Source organism: Monodon monoceros, unplaced genomic scaffold (genome assembly GCF_005190385.1).
Source record: "Monodon monoceros isolate NGI ecotype Baffin Bay Population unplaced genomic scaffold, NGI_Narwhal_1 Super_Scaffold_19, whole genome shotgun sequence".
NCBI classification, from domain to species: Eukaryota; Metazoa; Chordata; class Mammalia; order Artiodactyla; family Monodontidae; genus Monodon; species Monodon monoceros.
Genome location: NW_021703775.1, coordinates 11214526 through 11238592, shown reverse-complemented (window position 1 = coordinate 11238592; position 24067 = coordinate 11214526). Strand labels below are relative to the sequence as shown.

The window sequence follows — 24067 nt, the reverse complement described above, 5'->3', positions numbered from 1 at the left end:
GACCTCTTGATACTTTTACAGTAGAAGGATCTGTTTTCTTCTACTCCATTCTTAAATGCTGGTTTAAGAAGACAAACTGTTTTCCTCCACCTTGTTCTTAAATGTTCTGGGGTTTAGTTTTGGGGTGCTGTTAATTCTGCTTTTGTTGATCTGATAGGTGATATGAAGATCTTTTTATAATTATGCTATGAAATGCTTCAAGCTTAACTACCTAATCTTTTTGGTTAGGACTTGAAATAAATATTGTCCATTTAAAAGCCAAGTTTGCTCTGTTACTAGCAGAAGTCAGCTCTGGCTCAAAAGAAAACCTTTACCTTGAAGAACACTAAAGGGGTAAGGCTTGCTTAAGAAGAAGTTCAAACAGAGGCATTGCTTCAGGAAGAGCCATCAGAGAAGAGAAGATTCTGTTTAAGGGAGAAGATTCTTCAGGCTAGCCCCCAAAAATGAGTCTAGAACACAGACGTTAAGAAGTCATTAGGAAGGCTATTATAAAAAAATATGTATGTGGCTCACCTACAGTAATAAGAAGTAATTATTAACCCCAAATTAGCAATTGGACTACATTAAAAATAGCTGGAAATAGTAGAGAGTAATTAAAAATTATTAAATTTTTAAGTGAAAAGGAGAGTATACTTTTTTTATTTCAGAATTTTTGAGTTTCTTTTTTTTGGTTATTGTTTGGTATCTGTTTGGTGTTTGAAAGTGTTCCCTTAATTTTGTTATTTTACCTATAATACACTGGTGGATTATTTCTTTCAATACACTTGGTTGGTAAGTACTAAAGTTCAAGTCTAGGGACTTCCCTGGTGGTCCAGTGGGTAAGACTCCACACTCCCAATGCAGGGGACCCTGGTTCGATCCCTGGTTGGGGAACTAGATCCCTCATGACGCAACTAAGAGTCTGCATGCCACAACTAAAGATCCCGCATGCTGCAAAGAAGATCCTGCATGCCACAACTAAGACCCAGCCCAGCCAAATAAATAAATGTTTTAAAAATAAATAAAGTTCAAGTCTCAGTGATTATGCTTTCTATAGAACTCTTAACAAACATGACACCACAATGTGGTGAGTAAAGAGGGCAAAAGACATAGTCAAGAACTAATTAACAGGATAGCCATTTAGTGACCCCTTTAAATATTCAAACAGTAACAGAAAGAATTTAGGGACTTCAGTGACTTCCCCAAACCATGCCAGCCTTTTCACACCTTTTTGCCTTTGTATTCTCTGTGTCTCTTTGGTCAACGAGCTAATTCCTACCTGTCCTTCAAGATTTATCACAAAAAATCTCCATGTCCAATAGTAAGAGAATGATACTAAAGTATAATACAATACAGAGCAATCAATTAAAATGGCATTTTAGAAGATTTTATAGAAACAACAAAATGTTTATCTGTACTATTAAGTGAAAATGCAAAATATAAAATCAATTAAATGGCATTTCTCTAATAATAATTGTCCACAAATTCATTATTACTCCTACCCTCAAGAGGTGGAGATTAATTCCTCTCCCTTTGAGTGTGGACTAGACTTAGAAGCTTGCTTCTAGCAAACAGAATTTGTCAGAAGTGATTAGGTTATAAAAAAGACTGTAGCTTTCATCCTGGGTGCTCTCTCTTGCTCTCTTGCTTTGGAGGAAGCCAGCCAAAGCACGAGGTCAAAGAAGTGGTATGTAAAGGGGTCCACATGATGAGGAACGGAGGCCTGCCAAGAGCCACATGACCGAACTTGGAAGAGGATCCTGCCTTAGTCAGGAGATGACTGCAACCTCGCAGGAAGCGCTGAGCCAGAATACCAAGTTAAGCCGTGCCCACGTTCCTGACCCACAGAAACTAGGAGACAAACTTTTGTTGTTTTAAGCTTCTAAGTTTGGGGTAATGTGTTGCGCAGCAATAGTTAACTAATACAGGTTTTGGTATCTGGAAATGCGGTGCTGCCAGTACAAATATCTAAAAGGTAGAACTGGTTTTGGAACCAGGCAGTGGATAGAAACTGGAATGATTTTAAGAGGGCACTAGTGAAAGCCTAGATCACCCTGAATTATTGTTAGTAAAATTTTGGACTTTGGGGCGGCTTAAAAGGAAAGTGAGAGAGATCTTATTAAAACTGGAAAAAGGGAGATCCTTGTTATGCAGTGGCAGAAATCTAGCAACACTGTTACATTCAGCAATATGGAAAGTAGAAAATGTGTCTAATGAACTAGGTGATCTAGTTAAGATTTTCAAGCAAAATGTTGAAAGTACCTATCTATGAGGAAAGAGAGATGAATTAAAGGAAGAACTGTTAAAAAGGAACCAGGACTTGATGGTTTTAAAAGTTCTTAGCCTCAAAATATCTAACTTTGTTTTTGCGTTTCCCTTTTTTCTGAATTAGTTTGGCCAACCCCTGCTGCAGGGGGCACAGGTTCGACCCCTGATGGGAGAACTAAGATCCTGCGTGCCATGCGGCATGGCCAAAAAAAAAAAAAAACTACTGACTTTTCATTCTAATTTGTTAAATTCTACTTATAACTTTATTAAGCCCTTCCTTTTTGTTTCTGTCTTACTTTGCTGTTTTCTAGATTTTAATACTATAATAATTTTTCTTCTGATAATTTTTTAGCTACCTTCCATATGTCAAATTCTATTATTATTTTCATGAAATTCGGCAGATCTAGTCTGCATTCAAAGGTGTTTCTGTTTTTCGACTTTGTTATTTATGTCTAGTTTTATTGCATTGTGGTTTGAGGTTGCTCTTTGTACTACTTCTACTCCATCAAATTAATTGGAGTTTTCTTTGTTGCCTATGACATGGTCTGTTTTTATGAATATTCCAAGTATACCTGAGAGGAAGATATATTCTCAGGATTCAGAGCTTACTATATATTTATAATATTTATAATACTGTATATTATAATATTATAATATTTCATTAATATCCTTACCACCTTTTCATCCATTTGATTAATCTCCTTGGGTTAAGAGAGGTATACTGGTGTATCTCCTGTTATTACTGTATTCCTGTCTATTTCTTCTCATAGTTCTTATGAAAACTGATATTTAAGGGGATATTAAATAACAATAAATAAATAAATCTTCACTGTGAATTATAACCTTAACATTATAAAATGCCCTTCTTTGTTTCTTTCAATGCCTTTTTGACCTAAATTTGACTTTTTCATATATCAACACTGTGATTTCTGCCTTTTCTTTCTTTGCATCTGCCTGGTATAGCTTCACCCACTTTTCATTTTTTTATTTTTTTAACATCTTTACTAGAGTATAATTGCTTTACAATGGTTTTACCCACTTTTTAAATCTTTCTCTTTTACACAGCTTAGAGTTGGATTTTGCATTGTTGGGAGGTATATCTTTTGGTATTAGAAAGATTATATTTTTGTTTCAGGTATTTCTTTCAAGTTGTCTTTTTCCAATAACCTTAGTCCCTATCCCTTCTTTGCATACTATTTGTTTACTAGTAGGACCAATATTGAAATTAGGCAGTAACCTCTTCTTCTACTTCCTCTCTTTCATTCCCAGGATAATAATTTGAAGTATATTTAAAAAGTCTCAGTTAATAACTAAAAAACTACCAAGAAGGTTATCCTGCTTACCATATATTCTTCTGCTTTCCCTGACGTTTTTTACAGCTGTAATGTTTCAATACATACTATACTGCCCCCCATGTCCATCATTTAGTCTTAGCTTTACAGACTAATACGTAGTGTATGTAGATCACTCTCACTTTTTCAACCAGTCATTTTGGTTATCTGAACGTGTGCTCTAGGAGATTCTATGAGAAGTCTTATGATAATATTTCCTGACTTCTATTATATACAGTTTTTCTGAGGACTTTATATTTGAAGTTCAGTATTTAGCTGGATATAAAATGCTTGGCTTGCATTTTATTCAAATACGTTACTCCATTATCTTCTGGCATAAAATGTTGATATCAAAAATTTTTCTATAAATCTGACTTTCCTTTCTTAATAAGTGGCTTGGTCTTTTTGCCTAAATGACCAAAGGATTCCCTTTTCCCCCAGTTCTGCTGATGCTGTTTGATCATAGCCTGTATTATTTTCTTAATTTTTAAAAATCATTTTGAAATGTTAGGTTAAGTTTTTCATGTTTTGTGGGCATTCTTTCCTTTCTGGAAGAATATTATTCTCCCCATTTTCCTCTTTTTTTAAATAAGAATAACTTATATGGAATGTGGTCATGGTCCAATCTTGTTGCTCATGTGTCAAAGGAGGAATGAGCCAGGAAAACTTTCCTAGCTTCACTCTCTAGGGTTATTTCTTCTGTCGTTAGCACATGAAGTATTAAAAAACATGGCTGTGTATCTTCTGAGATACGCCACCCCTGCTCCCTTCCCCCATTTTCTTTCCTTGGCCCTAGTATTCTTGTCCTCTCAACTTAGATTCTACTCCTAGCAGTTTTCTCCTCAGGGTGGGACTCTGTCCTAGAAGAGATTTAGTTGATGAGTATTCATCAGGCACAGACCATTCTAGCACCATCCAATTTTACGTGGTCACCTTATACTCATGCGGGAATTGGGAGCTAGTAAAGCCCCCTCTCAGTTTCCATTGCTGTTTCTCAGTTTGGCCGACAGGCTTTCTATGTTCACTGGGGACTCCTGCATTGAGATGAATACCTGTTGGTAATTTGTTTTCTGCAAGTTCTTTTTACCTTCCCTCTCTTCATTTCACACAATTGCTGATCCTACTCTGGTCTTGTTGCTGTCTGTGGTTTGGCCTTATCCTTTTTTATTTTTGAGGTTTGTGAAGATAACTTGTTACTTCATTTTTTGGTAGATGTTGCCAATGAATTTTTGGTTTTGCTATTCTAATTGCTCTGTTTTTATGGGGGAAATTCAGGGAGTTTCAAAAACTACCCCACCACTGCTGCCAACTTTTCTCTGATTTCTCTGTCAGTATAGGTTTCCCTTCTTCTCAACCGTAATCCACATTATTCTGTATCCAGCACCCAATTGCTCTCTTGATAGCATTTGTTTTTCAATTGTTTACTGTCTCTCTCCTTCCCTTTTCAGTGTAATCTCTATAACAGCAGAGACCATTTCATTCATTACTATAACCCCCAGCATACAGCACAGAGATTTCCACGCAAGCACGCAATAATACTTACAAATGAATAAATAAATGAACGGATGGACAATGCCAGTGCTGTTAATCTACATCTGTAGAGAATGAAACTTTCTTTCCTTAAGCTTTCAGTATTCTTGCATACAATCTTCCATCAATTTAAAAGATTTATTCTAATTTGCATTAAAAGTTACTTTGATTATTTAATTTTTTTATTGGAGTAGAGTTGCTTTACACTGTTGTGTTAGTTTCTGCTATACAGCAAAGTGAATCAGCTATACGTATACATATATCCCCTCTTTTTTGGATTTCCTTCCCATTTAGGTCACCACAGAGAACCTAGTAGAGTTCCCCTGTGCTATACAGTAAGGTTCTCATGAATATTTTTTAAATCTTTAAAACATTTCATATAATCTTTATGTTCATAAAATTTCTTAAGCACATAAAAAGATCTAATCCACATATTTTATAAGAAAATAGGCAATGATTTATATTTTGTAATTTTCAGTGTTTTATATTTCATAAAAATTTACCAAAAGAATAAAAAGTAGATTCTAACTAACCTTATGTTTCTCACGTTTTCTCCTTTTGGACTTTTTCTTCTCTTTTTCTTTCTTGTGTTTTTTCCTTGATTTTCTGTAGGCTTTCTCATTTTTCTGCTTTTCATCCTCTTTTGCTTCCTGTTCTTGTGTTTCTTCAAATCCTGCATCATCTATTTCACCATCTTCTAATTCACCATCTTCTCTGTAAAAGACAATGAAAATTTTAATTTTCAAATGTCAATTCTAAAGAGAATCTTACAGAAACAGTTCCAAAAGAAAAAAAAAGCATGAGCCAGGAATTTAAGTTATACTCATTTAGATCAGGGGTTGGCCAATTTTCTATAAAGGGCTAGATAGTAAACATGTTAAATTTGCAGGCCACGTATGGTTTCTGTCGCAAAATCTCTCTTTTTTTACAACACCCTTCAGGAACGTAAGAAGCAGTTTCAGCAGCCATAGTTTGCCAACCTCTGATTTAGAGTAAGAGCATTGACTCTCACTCAGTAAACGAATGAATGCATGAATGCAATAGTATCCCAAGGTAATACAGCAATAGTTACCATCTATAATACTAAGCTACCATAAAAATGAAAGAAAGAAAGAAGAAAGAAAGAAAAAGAGGGAGAGAGGGAGGGAGGGAGGGAGGAAGAAAGGGAGGAAGAAAGAAATTAAAACACTTTAGGAAGCAAACATTCTAACTACAGGAAGGAATTTAACTTAGTGACCTGCAGACAGCGATAAATAGCTTTAAAATAAAAGCAATGTAATATATTAATTCTCACCGTAAGAGTAAACTTCAATAAGAAGACAAATTTCAATAGGTAGATAAGTAATCTACCTACTGAAACCCGAACCACAAAAGCAGAATAATAAATTCCTCAACTTGAATCTGTAAAAAATATTCAGAGTAAAACCCAAAATCTACAAATCTTTATATTAATTATGACATTTTTATAGTTATAGAAGCCCCATCGTTCACTAACAGTATTTTAAATGCAAATTAACCAACTGATCTACATGGGAAGATAAATACATAAAATAATTTTAACATTTTATCCTGTTTCCATACAGTTTGAAAAAATGCAAACAACTACAAATATTACATGGTGATACAGAAAGATAAATGTCTTTTGTGACTGGAAGCAAATGAGAAGCACACAAACTATGGTGTGTGCATTTTAAAGACACTTTTAAATTACTAGAAATGTGTGACTTCTAAAATGCAAAACTGATCATGTAGCACTCTCCTGCTAAAAATCTTCAATGATGTGATGCCTCAAATTTGCTTCAAACAATCCACTGAGGGTGAAGGAAGTGGTCTCAACAAGATTGGCCATGAGCTGGTAATTGCTGAAACTGTGGGATGTGTATATGAGGATTCATTCTACCATTCTATCAGTATGTGTTTGAAGTTTTCCATAATAAAAAAGACAGTATCAGTGATTCCCTTCTGACCTGAGGATGATGTCAACACTCCTTGACTCCAAAAGGCCCTTTATAATTGAGTCCCTGATTAACCAGCTAATTTCAATTCCTCAAGTCCCCAAGCCTTAAACATTGCCTTAAAAACTCTCACTGCCCTGCTCCTCTCAACATCCACCCTCTCACCTCCTTCACCTGACTAAGTCCAATTCAGTCTTTAGGACCCGGTTTAGATGTCCCTTCCTGCAAGACGCCTCCACTGACTACTCAGGATTAGGTGAGCTGCTCCATCCTAAGCACTCCCCTAATAATTCTCATTTCTTTATCTCTGCACTCTACACGTTATGTCTGAATGACTTGCTTATTGGTTGGTGAAAGCGGGGTATGGGACTGTGTCTTTCACAGCTGTATCTCCTAACCCCTAGCACGGTGCCCTGCTTTTTACTGAATGACTGAACGTAGAATATCCATAACCCCTGCCATTACGGAACAGGCACACAATATCACCCTGTATTGACTGTGAAGTCAATGTTGTTTTTCTCCAGTTTCCATCATAAAATCAGAGGTATATGTCTATTTAGGTGGACTTGAAAATTTCACGTGAGGCAGGTTCAGCATACTGGCTGTTTTAATTTAAAAAGTTTTGAGCTTTCATAACACTATAATACCTATGGCCCAAGAAAAATGAGTGCATATATTCACCCAAGGACAAGTATAAGAAAGTTTTTTAACAGCTTTAGTCATGATGGTAAAAAACTGTAAACAACCCAAATCTCCATGAACAGGTGAATGGATAAATAGCGTTTCATTTACATAATGGAATACTATAAAGCCAAAAAAAATTAACGACTGTACTGCTACATATAATACGATGAACGTTATAGACATAAGCAAAAGAAGCCAGACACAATGTCTGACTCCATTTATATGCACTTCAAGAACAGGCAAAACTAATCTATGCTGATGCGAGTTAGAACAGCGATTACCTCTTGGAGGGTTACAGCTGACAAAAAAGGAGTACTAAGAAGCCTCCTAGGTTGTTAAAATATTCTCTATAGATGGGTATGGTGATTACTACATATACACGTGTGTAAAAATTCATCAATTCTTAAAAATTCATTTAAGAATTGTGCATTTTACTGTCTACATGTAAAATCTAAATGCAAACAACAACAAAATCTACAGGTGTTCATCCTTTCTTTTACCATCATTCTCCTCCAGTTTGAGCTCCTTAAATCATACCTTAAAACCACTAATCCATACTTAGCATTTTTGACTAGAGCTACTTAAATAAAGTGCTCAAGCTGAATACTTAAATTCTTTACCTGTGACATACGGGAATTTATATTTGTTATTAAACATAAAACACTGAAAGTTTAAAATTTTTTCTTTCTTTTCCTTTAGCCTCTTTATCATTTCAACATTCATACAATAACACAATTAAATTTGTAAATTTATGTCTGGTTACATAAAGGAGAGTAAAAGGAAATGAAGAACAATGATCCACACTTCTATGAGCTGCTTCCAATGCTTTAAAAAATCACCTTTGGGCACAGATGGAAAGCATGTGTGGCATAATGGAAAAAGGAGACTTAGTAGGAGGAAAACTGGATTCTAATTCTAGCTCTGTCACCAAAATAAAATAAAGCTTTCTTGACTGAGCACCTACCAATGTATCAGATACTAATCCAGCTCTGTGAAAAATCAGAAATAGAAGAGATAATAGAAGTAATTAAGAGTGCTTGCCATTCTCTAGATTTTGAATTAACACTATTATGAAAGCTGTTGTGGTTACTAAACCCAAGATAATTTGTTTTAATTTAATAAATAAAAAATAAAAGTTCCTAAGTCAACCATATATGGGTGACTTTTTATTAATGTAAAAATAGGGGGCTTCCCTGGTGGCACAGTGGTTGAGGACCTGCCTGCCAGTGCAGGGGACACAGGCTCGAGCCCTGGTCTGGGAGGATCCCACATGCCATGGAGCAACTAGGCCCGTGAGCCACAGCTACTGAGCCTGCGCATCTGGAGCCTGTGCTCTGCAACGAGAGGCCGCGATAGTGAGAGGCCTGCGCACCGCGATGAAGAGTGGCCCCTGCTTGCCCCAACTAGAGAAAGCCCTCGCACAGAAACGAAGACCCAACACAGCCAAAAGTAAATAAATAAATTTTAAAAAATAATAGAATGATTATGTCCTTTTTAGAAGGAGTCATATTCATGTCACAGACATGTACATAACCGTCCAGTTAATAAACAAAATTATCTTTAAAAGAATTTCTCTCAGGCATATCCATAAAGACAGTTAGACTAGAGGAAGAATGGGGAATGATTGTCAATAGGTACAGAGTTTTTTTTAGGAGTGATGAAAGTGTTCTAAAATTAGATAGTGGTAGCAGTTGCATAACTCTGGAACATCCTAAAAATCAGTGAATTGTATACTTTAAAAGGTGAATTCTATCTCAATCTCATTTTAAAAAATAATAAAATAAAATTTTTAAAGATTTTATCTCTAGATTTAAATATCTAGACTGGAGACAACTAGAGAAAATCATAATACACTGTAGTATAAATTAAAGACTCTGAAACTGGTCAATGCCCTCACTGTTCTTATTCTGAGGTAACTAGTCACTAAATCCTTACAAATTGATACGCCTCAACAGAGAATTCTACTTTTCTCCATTTTGATATTGTTGGCTATTAAAATAAATTAACCTGAACCATTCAGTCTTACCTCCACAGGCAGTGTCTGCTTTTTCTTTATGCTTGCCTAAAGGCTCCTGTTACAAGCTATAGATCAGAAACTGAGTCTTCTGGAAGAAACACAAAAGCCTCAATAAAAGACTATACAAGTGCTCCTGATGGATGATATGACAAAGATATCACTCATGAACACAAGCTTCCTGGGATAAGCTGATAATGATCACTACAAAAAAGACATTCTTCAGAGTAGACAAGTTTATAGAAGTAGACTGCTTATCCTAAAACCAAGAGAACACAAATTTTCTAGATGCTTGAAAATGATTGCTTGTAGCACTTTTCATGCTTTGTTCTAATTCATCCTGTCATTTCTCCCTTACCATGGATGATAAATGTAGGGGAACTGCTCTGTACCAGTGCCCTGGCAACCCTACATGTCTCCACATAGGCCACACAGGCAAGGCTCAACCACAGGCTGACCTAAACCTTAGCAGATGCCCTGTGGTCCCCCCGAAGTATGGAAAGATGGGTGCTGCTGCAAGACTATTTCTCACCCACCTCCTTATTTCGTGGGAGGCTGCTATAAGGCAATTTCTCATCCACCTTCCCTGCTTCCGGTGAGGACTTAGATTTTCCACCTTGCCCACTCCTAAGTGTACAGCCGCAGGCTGAAAAAAACTGCATAGCTGCAGTATGGAAACTGTTCCTCAGCAACAAGAGTGCCCTACCACTCACATTACCTATGATCCTCTGGCCTCTTTGATTTCAGTGTCATCCTGTAGGACAAGGGACATGAGAAGTTGACCCTATGCTGATACTGAATTTGTCGTCTATGTACGAAATAAACTCTCTGAATCTTACTCGCTGAACCTGTAAGCAGGTGTCACAAAAAACTTGCTTGGGTCTAGGATTTGCCCATGCCTGCTCCGATTGTTTCCCTCAATCTGTATAGCTTATGTGTGATCCTCTTGATTAAGCCTTAACCTAACTCCCTACCTTATACCTCCAAAACTAGGGATTTCCCCTCAAGGAAAACACTGGCTGGCCATATTGGGGTCATGGAAGAGCTACCTAACTTGAGTTTTTGTGCTTTTATGTTTATCCCAAACTGGACCTTGAACATTTACATCCTAGATGGTTTATCAGCATTCGTTTCAGAGAAAGTTTGTCTTTACAAATTACCAGTGGTAAAATCTGGATACCTACCAGCCTTCAAATCACTTTTTATCCTTATCCTTTACCCAATACATTCTTACACCCTCTGGAATGTACTGGTTTGCAGAAACTCAGCTTATCCCTTTAAAATGACTATCTACAGCCATGGCAATTTTCACTTGGTTTGTTTTACTCCCCATGCCTGTCTTAGAACTTAGTCAAAGTCTCAACCCAAATACAAATTCCTTCAGGAATGGGATTTTATACAGATATATGGGCAAAATTATATATTTTAACTAGCCTAATAGCCTTCATAGTCCTATGACAATCTCTGCAAATTTTGTTTAATTCTATGTATGTTATCTGTACCCCAGAGATAACAGAATTCCTTTGTTACTTTTGTTACAAGTAATTGCTCTTTTGTTTTTAAAACTATATGTGGCCCTTCTAATCTTTATTTCCTGAATCAACAACATGGTTTCGCATATTTACTTCATCAAAACCTAACTTGCATATATAAATAAAAAGTATATATAACAATGTAATAATTAGACATTTTTAGATATTTCCTTCCTATCTCCTTCAGGAGACAATGCTTCTCTGGGAGTGTCTGAAGGGGCACTGATCTCCCTAGAGAAAAAAACAAAAAACAAAAAACCGTTACTCCCTTAAAGCTAGAATCCTTAGGGCTCTATCTTCAACTAAGGGGGTCATATAACTTGAAAAATATATCAAAAATGTGTTGTTAACATTGACTGAAAGAATAAATAATACTGTAAAGCCCTAAAAGTACAACAAACTAAAGTCATTGATCCAAGTGGTTGTAGATCACAGCATAGCCCTGGACTTCTTCCTGGCAAGCCAAGAAAAATATACAATATGGCTGATACTTCCTGCTTCTTATGGAATAATTCCATAAGGAAAGTTGACCAATCTATACTCAAACTAAAAGACAACTGGGCTATCAAATGTGGACTCAGCAGGAGCCTTAACGTCTGACCTCCTGGTCAAGTGAGGAATCTTTGGTCATCATTCTCAAGTGCTTTCCAGTTTCTCCTTTTAACAGTCATGGCTACTCTTACTTTTCTTTCAATGCCTGGTCTCCAGAGTCAGATATGCTACTGCACAGCTGTTATTTCATGAGATGGTACAAAAATTTATTTTTATAACAGAAGGAAAACAAAGGAACTCAGTTAAGCCAAGGCCTTTTTAATCAGAGTTCCTACAAGATCGTAGCGTACATGTTAACTTGCTGTTTATGTGAGTAGGACAAGGGGAGACTGTTAAAGCTCTGCCAAGTTCCCAACATGCGCATACAAAGAAAGTGCTGTGTGTCCTTGAGCCTAACAGACACTTTCATATCCCTCCTCAGACATCGTCATAAAGCAATGCCTGTGCTTTTGTGACAGAAGCAGAAAAAAATCAAAAGGAAGAATTTCTATGTCCCAAATGAACCAATCAGAACGTAATACCTCGAATTCCTCCCAATATGTAATAAACATTTTATATTCCTCTTTATCCCTTCCACTTTCAGCATGGAGAGACCCACTGAACTTGTTTCTTAGCCAGCAAGGAGATTAACAGATTAATTTTGCCTTTTTTTTTAAGGTTCTGATAGAGTTCTATTATTCCTTGGAAGCTATTTATAGAGACTTTTATTGAACAAACTGTAAAATATGTAATTAAATCACAGTTAAAATTCTAAAGCTTAAAACAATGCTAAGACTAAGATTAGTTTACATAGCGGCATGCCAGAAATCTCTGACTAATTTCTAGATGTAAGATGCAAATTTGACCCTGAGTTTTAGGAAACAGGATAAGGTATAAGACAACAGTGCTTTTAGGACAAGAACAGATCAGTTGCTCAAGAGAAGCACAATTTTGTTTCTGGGAGTGAGAAGGGAGAGAAATTTCTCCTCTGAGTCCTTATAAATATTATCAGATACAATGGGCAGTACTTGATACAATGGACACTATCTTCAATAGTGTCCATACAACAGTTTATCACTTACAGCATACCCCAATTTGAACCAAGGGCATGATGCCAAAGTTCAATTGAGAAGAAGCAATTATATGAGGAAACAAAGTAATATTGTCCAAGTACACAACTGTCTGGTGTTCTGATTTAATCCAGGGATGAAAACCACAACATCTAGAGTAGCATTTCTCAAAAACTATATGTTTATAAGAATCTTCTGCCCTCCCAGCAAAAAAAAAAAAAAAGTGCCATTCATTCATTTAACATATTTATTCACTACTGTCTAACTGGGGATACGATGGTAAACAAAAAAGACACGGCTTTCTTCTCTCATGAAGTTTTCAATCTAGTGATGGCGGAGACAGACATCAAAGAATCACACAAATAAATATAAAATAACAACCATATATGAAGGAGGTAAAAGTGCTACGAGTGTACACAATAGGGAAAAGTCATGTCAGGGAAGTCTGGAAGGCTTTCCCTGAGGAAGTCATGAATGAACTGAGATGATGAGTTAGCCTAGGAGAATAGGGGTAGGGAAGGGCCTCTGGCAGACAGAGAAAATAGGATGAGCAAAATTTCTTTGTATGAGAAGTGAGGCAGGAACGGAGACAAGGCCAGTGTCACTGGATCATAGAGGAAAGGGGAGAAACTGGTTCATAATTATACTGGATTGATGGGTAGCACTAGATCATGCAGGGCTTTGGGCATGTTTGGAGTTTATCCTAGAGAAATGAAAAAACACTGGATGTGCTTTTTCCAGGAAAGGAGGCATTGTAATTAGATCTCCATTTTGAAATACATATTTTGGCATTGTAATTAGATCTCCATTTTGAAATACAAATTTAATTGAGAGTGAAAAACAGATCTAGAGGAGAGACAAAACAGATACAGCAAAAGCAGGATGCCACTGCAACAATCCAAAAGAAGAATGGAACAGATATGGAGATGCTGATACTAGACGCACTCCACTCGAATACAATCACTCTGTTACTGATAGGAATGTTTTTTCTCCAACAGTGTTGAGGCAAAAAAAAAAAAAAAAAAAAAATTAGCTGAAAGCTACTAATATCGAGAAACGAATAGACTATTATCTTTCAGGCAATCCTCTGTGAATATTACAAACATTCCCATGATTTATACCTTTAAAATGTCACCTCATTATTGCTGAAGTGACCATTCCTTTGAATTGGGTCAAGATTTCCCTTAAAAATAGTAAGGATATGAATGAATAATATGTTAATCTTCTCTATCATAGCAGCACGTAATCCCAATCATTTAAGCCTCAAATTATTCAAAGAAGGCATTATAATTACCTGGTGCAGTAATGAATGTATCAGCAGCATAATAAAGAAACATCTAACTTCAAGCAATGTAACTTCCTGGTGAACTTCCCAGTATAAACTTGGTGCAGGGTACACCATGAAGTGATTAAATTAAAAACCTTTTGAACAAAGAAAAGGAGTCCTCAAAAGGAGATTTATGCTTTTATTTAAACACATTTTCAGGAAATAACAAAGATTAAAAACAAATGATCTATACATTCAACTAAAGCACTTGGAAATGGGTAAACTGAAAAGAAGAGTGAAAATAATACATATGAGGACATAAATCAACAAAATAGAGAAAAACAATAGAGAATACAAATAAAACTAAAGGTTATCTTTTAAAGAAGCATTCCAAGTCCCCATTCACTACAGTACCAGGTTGTCTTAGTCCTGCAAGCATTCAAATCTAGATATGAACAAACAGAAAGTGTAAATGATTCAATTTTAGCTGTAGTAAGTTAACTCTGTTTCCCCATAAAGGCCAAAATATTGCCTGGAACCTTTCAAAAGCTTGGGGCCATCAGAGGATTATGGATATATGACTTCAACAAATAATTTAAAAATATTCCTCAGGGCTTCCCTGGTGGCGCAGTGGTTGAGAGTCCGCCTGCCGATGCAGGGGTATACGGGTTCGTGCCCCGGTCCGGGAAGATCCCATGTGCTGCGGAGCGGCTGGGCCCGTGAGCCATGGCTGCTGAGCCTGCGCGTCCGGAGCCTGTGCTCCGCAACGGCAGAGGCCAAAACAGTGAGAAGCCCGCGTACCGCAAAAAAAAAAAAAAAAAATTCCTCAGCAATTTTTCGTCTATACTTTTTGTCATCTAATTATTTCACTATTTGTCTATCTTCAATTCCAGCTAATGTGTTCATGATAAACTAATATTAATTCTGAAGTAAAATAACATCTCAATCCAACTTTATATCATCATATAATACGATTGTCAACAATTACTGAGCACTTACTAGGCTGCCAGGCATGTTGGGTCAGTTCATTTTACCCTCATGTTAACTCTATGAAATACAGGTGACCCTTGAACAACATGTGGGTTAGGGGTGCCGACCCTCCACGCGTAATTTATAGTCGGCCCTCTATATCTGAGTTCCTCAAAACCATGGTTCCGTATCTGCAGATTCAACCAACCCAGGTTCTTGTAGTACGTAGTCTTTCCTATTGGAAAAAAAAATCCAAGTGGAAGTGGACCCAGGCAGTTCAAACCAGTGTTGTTCAAGGGTCAACTGTAACTATTATTATCCCCATTAAACTGGTGAAGAAAGGAGACAAAAAGCTTAACTAACTCTGCTAGTAGATGACAGAGCTAGAACCCAGCCTAAGCCGTCTGATTCCCAGGCCCATCTTTCTTAACCCTGTTGCTATAATAGTCACAACATGTGTTTAGTCTTAGGAAGAAAGTGCAAATAGCTAAACCCCTTAATAGTAGCTAATATAGAGATTAAGAATCATACCAAATGGTGGATAGCACATGAGGGTGTTTACTGTAAAAAATTTTTCAACATTTTTGTATGTTTAAAATAATAAAATTTAGGGAAAAAGAAACTTCATCAACACATGATTTGGGTGGTATTTTAAGAGATGATACAGAGAAACTTGCGGTCTGGAAGTTGCATTTCTGACACGTAAAGTAAATGTGCTATACTCCAATAAAAATTAATTAAAAAAGAGTAAATGTGAGTTACTTCAGTTCCACAGGAGTTATTTTAATATTTGTCAGGAAACAGAGCTACCAGGCTAGACCAGTTGGATTGATGATATAGGGTTTTCTTTTTAATGAACAGTCTGTTTTTAAGTGCTCAAAGGAAAATTTTTTTATTGAACAGATCAAAAAAAAGGGGTAAAAAGACTCGATCAAGTCATGAGAGCTGGAAAATGGGTCTCCCTATTTCATTTCAGGGTTCCAAGCAAGCTGATAAAAAGGGGTGCAGTTCAGGTAACCGCCTACCAAATGAAATTACCTACATCAAAGTCAGAGAGGGGAAGAAAAGAGAGGAATGTTGCAAGAAACGAAAATTGCTATGTTATTACTAAGGCTTGCCATTCAATTAAAACAAGACGGGGCTAAGCACCAACATCCAGCAAAGAATGTGTAATCCTTAATAAGGTATTTGGCTTTGACCCAAACCAAAATCAAACAGGCAAAAACCCTCTCTTATTTAATGAGGACCCAGGGCTCTGGCAAAGTGAGGTCACCTGAACCTGGAAATTAAAGTAGGAGTGTTAAACAAGTAACCAACAACAGACTTCTTAAAAGGACTATATAATGTTTTAAACTTGTGATATGTTAAAACTGAATACTTAAAAATAATCATAGTAGGGCAGAAGAAGAAAGGTTCTAGAGCCAGAAGGATGTGGCTTCAAATTCTGTTTCTAGGTATATGACGTTGAACAAATGATCTCAACCTCTAATATTCAGTTTCCTCAACTACAAAATGTAATGAATCAATTTACCAGCACAGAGTTAAGGAGTGAGATAAAAGTTAGGTAATTACTTAGCACTGTACCTAGTAGACAGCCCTCAACAAGTTTCCTTTCTTCTTGTGATCTACTTGAAATACATGCATTTGAATAAAATGGGTATGCTAGACTACAGGTACTTCCACAGAAACTGGGAAAGGTTATAAATCCAAGGAGCATGGATTGTAACGGGAAATTTCTCTTATTTTCCTTCAGAGAATAACAATGAAAAACTATCTGAAACAAGTAGAAGCAGAAAGGAATCTGGGGTAGACTAACTTTGGAGTCTGTTCCTGAGGGTATTTCTACTTATCATTAAGCAACACCTAGCAACAACAGTCTGTGTGAAAGCTTCCATATTTCCAAAGTCTCCTGAATGCAGCAAGACACAAGATGGAGTATAATACCTAGTATTCAGAGGGATTATGATGACAATACATATTCATGATGATCCTAAGTAACTAAGAAAAAGCTAAATCAGTAACTGTCTATTTAGTAAGACAGGAAGGCATGCCATGTATTTTTTTTGAGTTCCTTCAAAAAAATTCACAAATTTGGTTTCTGATAAAAATCTTTGTTAATGCTTAATTCCCTGCCCCCATCCAATGCCAGCTAGAATAGGTACTGCTGTGTATTAATTTATGAAATTATATTTTTTTAACGCATCCTTAAACTTGTATGTTTAACATCATGAAGGAAAACCATACCATTCCTCAAACATCCTTTATGTCATGAGCAGAGACTATAACATAATTAAAACTGAATTAGCTTGCCATAGTTTTTTTTGAGACTACATTCAAAAAATTCCTTTTTTTGGCCCCGCCAGGTGGCTTGCACGATCTTGGTTCCCCGACAAGGGAATGAACCCAGACCACGGTAGTGAAAGCCCAGAATCCTAACCACTAGGCCTCTCCCTAAAATTCTTTTTTATATTTCATTCACTATCTTTGCTATCTCACTAAGCTAAAATTCATTTACTTTCACTCCCTTTCAATTTATCCTTTTGATTTAGGTCCTCTGATGTTGACCAGAGAAGCTAGAAATCCAACTGAAACGAATCTCAGCAAATAAAATACCCTTAGAATTTGAAAGCCAGAAAACAATCTTCTAGGCATCATGATATCAAAACAAAAGTTGAAGAAGTCTTGTTGAATGAATCTATAATGAGCTGGGTAAAACTGCCTGTGACCCAATAATATCCAAAAAGGATACTTGGTATATAAGTGTCCAATATCCCAAATTAACTGATAACCAGATTAACTATAATATGAGGAACTGGGGCTCCAGGATTTGGGGAGTGTGGTGGGAGTGTATTTATTTTTTAAATCCAAAATAGGCTTTGCCTGAAGTATCCAACTAAAGTACCTTACTTCGTTCTACCTTGGCCTGCTTCAAGTCAGCTCTGGTATCCCTGAATGTGACATGATCAGGGATTGTGTGATCATTAGTTTAGTGTAACAAGGTCATATATTAAAAGGCTGTATCAAGTGAATTTACTGTTAGTATCTGAATATTCATTTTCCAAGTTAAGAAGATATTTTAGGTGCAATTTAGAACTAGAATCTCCTTGTGTGCTTTATATATTGACATTTTATGAATTAGATGAAGTATAATCGTACATTATTAATGCAAGAGAAAAATGTCACAATTGATGATTATGAAAGCTATTTTACGTACAAAAAAAATTTTCAAATAGTCAAATAGAAAAACAGAGTAATAATATTGCAAGAGTGAGTTAGCTGATGACTTTAGAAAGAATATCCTTTTTGAACTGACAAATAATTATAAAAATTTAAATTAAAAATGCAAAGTAGAATAATAGAAATTATATATAATAATTCTAACTTTGTTCAATTATTGGCATACTAATATCGACATCATTCAACAAAATAACTTCTAAAGACTATGTTTAGTTTTTAATTATTTAATTCCATAAATCTTTCAAGAAAAAAAATCCCATTTGGGAATTCACATCTTTTATGGATAAATGAAAAACAGAATGTTAACTTTACTACCTCAAAATTTCATGAGGAGAAAAAACTCCAGTTATGTGCAACATAATCAATCATGTTTGCCCCAGAGAGTTAAAAAATATATAAAAAAGAAAATGTTAGAGGAAAAAAAATTCCCTCAACTATCTTGAATTCCACTAATCTCAGTTGAAAATGACCCTCCATTCACTATCACGTGCATTACAGTAATCACAGGAGCACCTAACAAGAGGCAGTGCTGAAAATTACTGTTACTGTACTGTAATGTCCTATTTTAAAAATTAGATCACTAAAATTTCTAATAATAAATTATAATAATTTGAGGGACAATATTTCAGATTTATTCACATATTTCAAAAGTTTATGGCTTCAGCCCTAGCTTTAGTCAAATACTGGTTTTCACACTTGGACATTTGGCATTCGGGAAAAAAAAGGTGTATATATATATATATATATGTGTAATATATATAAAGTCAAATATGTAGGTATTTCTAACTTAGATGCGTCATTCTATTTCATTTTCATTTGCTTGCACAAAACATAACTTTAAAACAGACTCCTATGTACTCCAAGGGTGTAGAAAAGAAATCAACCCACAACCTCCTTTATAGGCCAAAGAGTAGAGGTTATAAAGAACTTAACCCCACACACAAGTACCAGTGATCTAACATTTTATTGTCAGCTGCAAGTATTCAAGGAAAATCCAAGCAAAGAGGTAACGGTTCTTCTGACCTCTTACGAATTTTCAATGAATTCCCTTAATAGTTTGAAACTTGTGTTTTCTATAGTTAAAAATTTGTAGATTTAAGTTAATTTAATTGATTTCATAATCCCTTTTAAAATAATGTGAAAAAAGTAATATTCTTTATAAATTCGATTTTTAATGTTTTAAGATTTAGAAAAACCCTTTGTCATATAAGATGAATTTATAATGAACTACGATGAAATTGCCTGTGATCAATACCTCAAAAAAAAAAAAACCAAAAAAAAAAATTTTAAGTGTCCCAAATCCAACCCAGCATCTGATATCAGATTTCCTATCTTTATGACAAAATGGAGGCAACATAAAGAGTACTGAAACCGAATGCCATAAGACACGGACTGTGCTTCTCAGCTGCTTAGCCACCTTGGTCAAGTTATTTACCCTCTAAATCTGTTTCTGAAACTATAAAATGAAGACATTAATATCTGTTCTTTCTATATGGACCAAATGAATTCAAGTACATTAATTATAAACAGCAACATATGTATAATATTGAGTATCATGAATTCTAAATCTAGGTTCTTTATTTTTGTACCACTTTTATAAACAGATTGTTATTTTTGTGGTTTTACGTTATAATTTTAATGATAATTAACTTAGGACACCTTAAAAACTCGTTTTACATGACTAAATTGGCATTCTGATATATATATACATTCTCATGTGATGAAGATGTCTATTCTACCATAAAAGTGTGGGCTCTGGAGTCATTATTTGAGTTCCCACTGATTTACTCTGTGAATTTGGGAAATTTACCAATCTCTTGTTTACTGGAGTCAATGCCTTCCCTCACTAGGCAATTAATTTTTTCTTCCAGTTTCATTGAGATATAATTGACATATAGCACTGTGTAAGTTTAAGGGGTACAGCATAATGATTTGACTGGTTGTTTGTAAAACCAGACATTGTGTAGGACATCAAAGTGAACTCTGATGTAAGAAAAGGCATCTGCAACTTTTTAAATGAAAATTATTGACTTCTTAAAGTAGGAAGGGAGATTGGAAGTAATCTAGTTCAACTACCTTATTTCACAAATAAGAAAAATAATCATGAAAAAGAAGAGAGCATTAACCAAGCTAGAGGAAAAACTAGGATCAGAACCAAGGTTTCATTCAGAAAACGGAGCTCTCTTAAATATACCACATTTCAATCCCAAACAAGTAAAGAAGTAAAGGCTAGAACTTACTGGATTACTTCCCCATGCAAACTTAATGAAGAGTTAAAAATAACACTGCAGGTAGGGGTTTGCATTCTGGATTCTTACCTAGGCTCTGTCTGCGGAATCTCAGAGAAGTTACTGAACACTGCAATACTATATTACCTCATGGGATTAATGTGCGAATCAAAGGGAAGCCCTGTTACAAATGGAAAGTGTAACCATCTGGTTTACCCTCACCTCTTCATACTCTCCCGTGTAAGGTTTCAATCGCTATGTGGGGGAGGGAAAAGAAGGGGAAATATAAACTACTACAATTCTGACTAGCTGGAGTTTTGGTGATCTCGGTTTACGTGAGGAAGGAAAGCGGGGAGAGGAGGGAAAGAAGGTGGGAAGGTTGTTCATCATGGGCAAAGAATAACTTCCTCCCAAAGGAAAGTATTACCCATACCTCCTATCAGTTAGACTCTGAGAATCACAAGCTCTCATACTGATCATGTTAAAATTATCCTTTTCCCCAGTGTAGGCCCTGAAAACTTTTTACCTTTAGCATATTTCAAAAAATATGTAACAATTACTTGGGCATATATTTATCTTTCCTTCTCAACTGTACTTGTGTCCAGAGCAGGGCCTCATAGTATTTAGCCTTTAAGAGTTATCTGTGAGTTGTTTTAATTAGGTCAACATCCAGCTGTAATATAAAGCTAGGTGGCTGGAGCTGTGCCTAAGAGAACTGGCTGAAAGGGAAGAACTGAATGCAAAGAGAGACAAGAACTTTATCTCCCTTTGACTTGCTCCAACTCCTTCTCCACCTCTATTAATTAATTCTAAAGATCTATGCATAAGTCCTCTTCTAACAGTCTACATAGTCACAAGTTCATTTATAGGTATTTTTATATTAATAACACTTTATAAAAATACAATGTTTTCACTCCAGGCATGAAAATATTTAAAGGAAAGTACAAATGGGTATTTTTTTTTTAAGTTAACTCATTTCACAAACAAATCTTATGCAAAATGTTCACCATATAAAACATGTACAAGAAAACAATTTTTTAAAAGAAAAAATTGTGCATTCTGTGAATTTCCATTTACATGTAGAATCTCATTCTCATGTAAACCATCATAGTAATATTTTAATTTGTATAATTATAGCAGTTGTAAATAAAAATCATAGATTTAACTTTTTTCCTGTATCTTTTTTCCAATATCTTAATTTTCAAAAATGACAAAAAAAGAATATCCTTGAGACAATGCCAAGCTCCAAATACCAGAATTCATATATCTTCTCCATTTAACTCACGGAAAGTTTTATCACAGTATAAAATAACTATAATATGAAAGCACAGAATATTTTGGGATTCCACAGATTAGTCCATTTTTTCCCAAATTTCTTAAAAATTACCCAGGGAGCCCATTAAAAATACAGATTACCACAATCCTCCCCTAAAGATTTTTTTTCCCCTTAGAGATTTTGATTCAGTTGCTCTGGACAGGACAAAAATCTTTATTCCGCAAAGTGATTCTGATGCTTAGCTAATATTGATCTAGTATAGCGGTTCTCAATTTGATACATGTCAGAATTACCTGAGGAGCTTTAAAAAATCTTAAAGCTCAGACCAATGGAAGCGATTTCAACATTTTTTAAAAACCTCCCCAGAGAAGGTTGAGAACCACTGATCCTGTAGAAGTCGAAAAATTCTTATACAACCCTCTTAACAATTAAGAAACTAAGCCTGCTCAAGTTCACAAAGCTAAGTGGTAGCAAAGCTGGAGCCAGAACCACTTCTCCTGAATCCTAGTTCACTTTGTTTTTAGATATAGTTGTTTTGTTTTTCATGTAGGTTGACTAAAAAAAGTGTGAAAAAGATAAACCTTCTTGCCTCAGAATAATACTGCCACTTAACAAATGGATAAATTAAAACAGAGCTAATCTTTTTGCTTCAGAAATCACCAGAAAATATTGTTTTCTTACTCCTAATATAAAACAAAAAAAGACTAAATACACTACTGCTTAATCCCTACTTCCTATCGCCAAGCTGGTTATATATCTTACAAAGAATTATTTAAATTTTTATTTCTAATTCAGTATTTTAAAATTTCAAATTCTTTTTAAAGTCCAGCATCACAGTTCCTTACTAGAAAATTAATTCGATATCTGAATTTGGCAACATGGTTGCTTCCTTATGTAGAATACATAATTCTACATATTGAAGTTTCTCTGTGAACTAACAGAGGACAGATTTCCTTCTTTCACACAAAAGAATGAATTTTAGGCTGCATTAGCAAAACCCCATCATTGGTTTGTCCACAGATACTCAGAGTGGGAAACTTCGCAGGTTATTAGTTAACCCATTCCAAGAATTTTCTCATTTTAATAACAGGATAATGTAAAATAATCATGAAAAATGTGTCAAGTGCAAGCTTACGTTCCCATAATTTTTTTAAGAGCATTTCTGACTTACTAAAAATTACGACACGTTTAATTAACTTGCCTTCTGGCCGTCTACATTTATTATTACGGTACCAAGGTTGTTAAAATAACATTTTTATCCCTCTCAAAGTTGCCAGATATTTCGATATTTCAAATTTCAGTAATGTTTGTGATTTCTGCTTTTGGATTTAAAAAAAAAAAAAGTGTTTGCTATACTTTACCAAAGCAGGTCACATTACTCCACAGGTAAAACTTCAGCAATTTGTATACAGCCTAGAGTACAATGTATACTTCTGATTAATGCTATTCACAAGGGAGTAACTGCCGGGTTCTGGATCTTTTAAATATTCTAAATAAGAATCAGATGCAATGGATTTTGTTCCAGCAATTTTAATGAATGAAAGCCCACCCTTTCTTTTTTAACGATTGAGATGGATATCAATATGAATTCAAAACCTAACCGAAACTTAAGGATGCTACTTGCGCTATTTAAAATAGTAAATACCCGCAAACCGTTAAACGGAACGAAGAATGGGCCTCTTAAGCCATAGTAAAGATAAAAAATCAGAATCTCAGTTAAATGTTCAAATGATACATCACAGCATTTAGAAAATCGGGCTAGACTGGACAATTCATGGAGTTTTTACTTTAGGAGAGATCTGTGCTACACTCAGGTTTGCAAAGCCTAACTATTTTGTGTTAACATTTGAAACTTGCCATTTCAAATTGCGAGGGGTAAGCCTGTACAGATACACGGCCTTTAGGAGCTGCTTAAAATTCTCCTAGAAAAAGACCAAAAAACCACACGTTTATTTTTAGGAGTGTACTAGGGTAGTAGTCAAATAAATCACCAGTTATTGACAATTCTTGGCGGGTCCTCGTCGGACGGGGACGCCGGGCCCCGCACCGGGAACCGCTTCCTCCGAGCGCGGGCTGGACCGCAGCCCCGAGCCGGCGCGCGGGAACCGCCCGGCGCCGCCGAGCCCGCCCGGGGGCGGGGGGCTCGCACGTGCGGCCGGGGGCGGGGCCGGCCGGGAAGGACCCCGCGCGGGGAGG

The 24067-nt window shown here is 35.8% G+C and overlaps 1 protein-coding gene across 1 annotated transcript in view; it reads right to left on the bottom strand.

Moving 5' to 3' along the window:
- The window catches only part of ZC3H6 (zinc finger CCCH-type containing 6), a 52427-nt gene that overhangs the window by 27334 nt on the left and 1026 nt on the right, over nt 1-24067 (bottom strand). The window contains exon 2 of the mRNA XM_029232019.1: nt 5642-5822. Within this exon, the coding sequence (XP_029087852.1) occupies nt 5642-5822 (181 nt within the window). The remainder of the gene's footprint in view (nt 1-5641; nt 5823-24067) is intronic.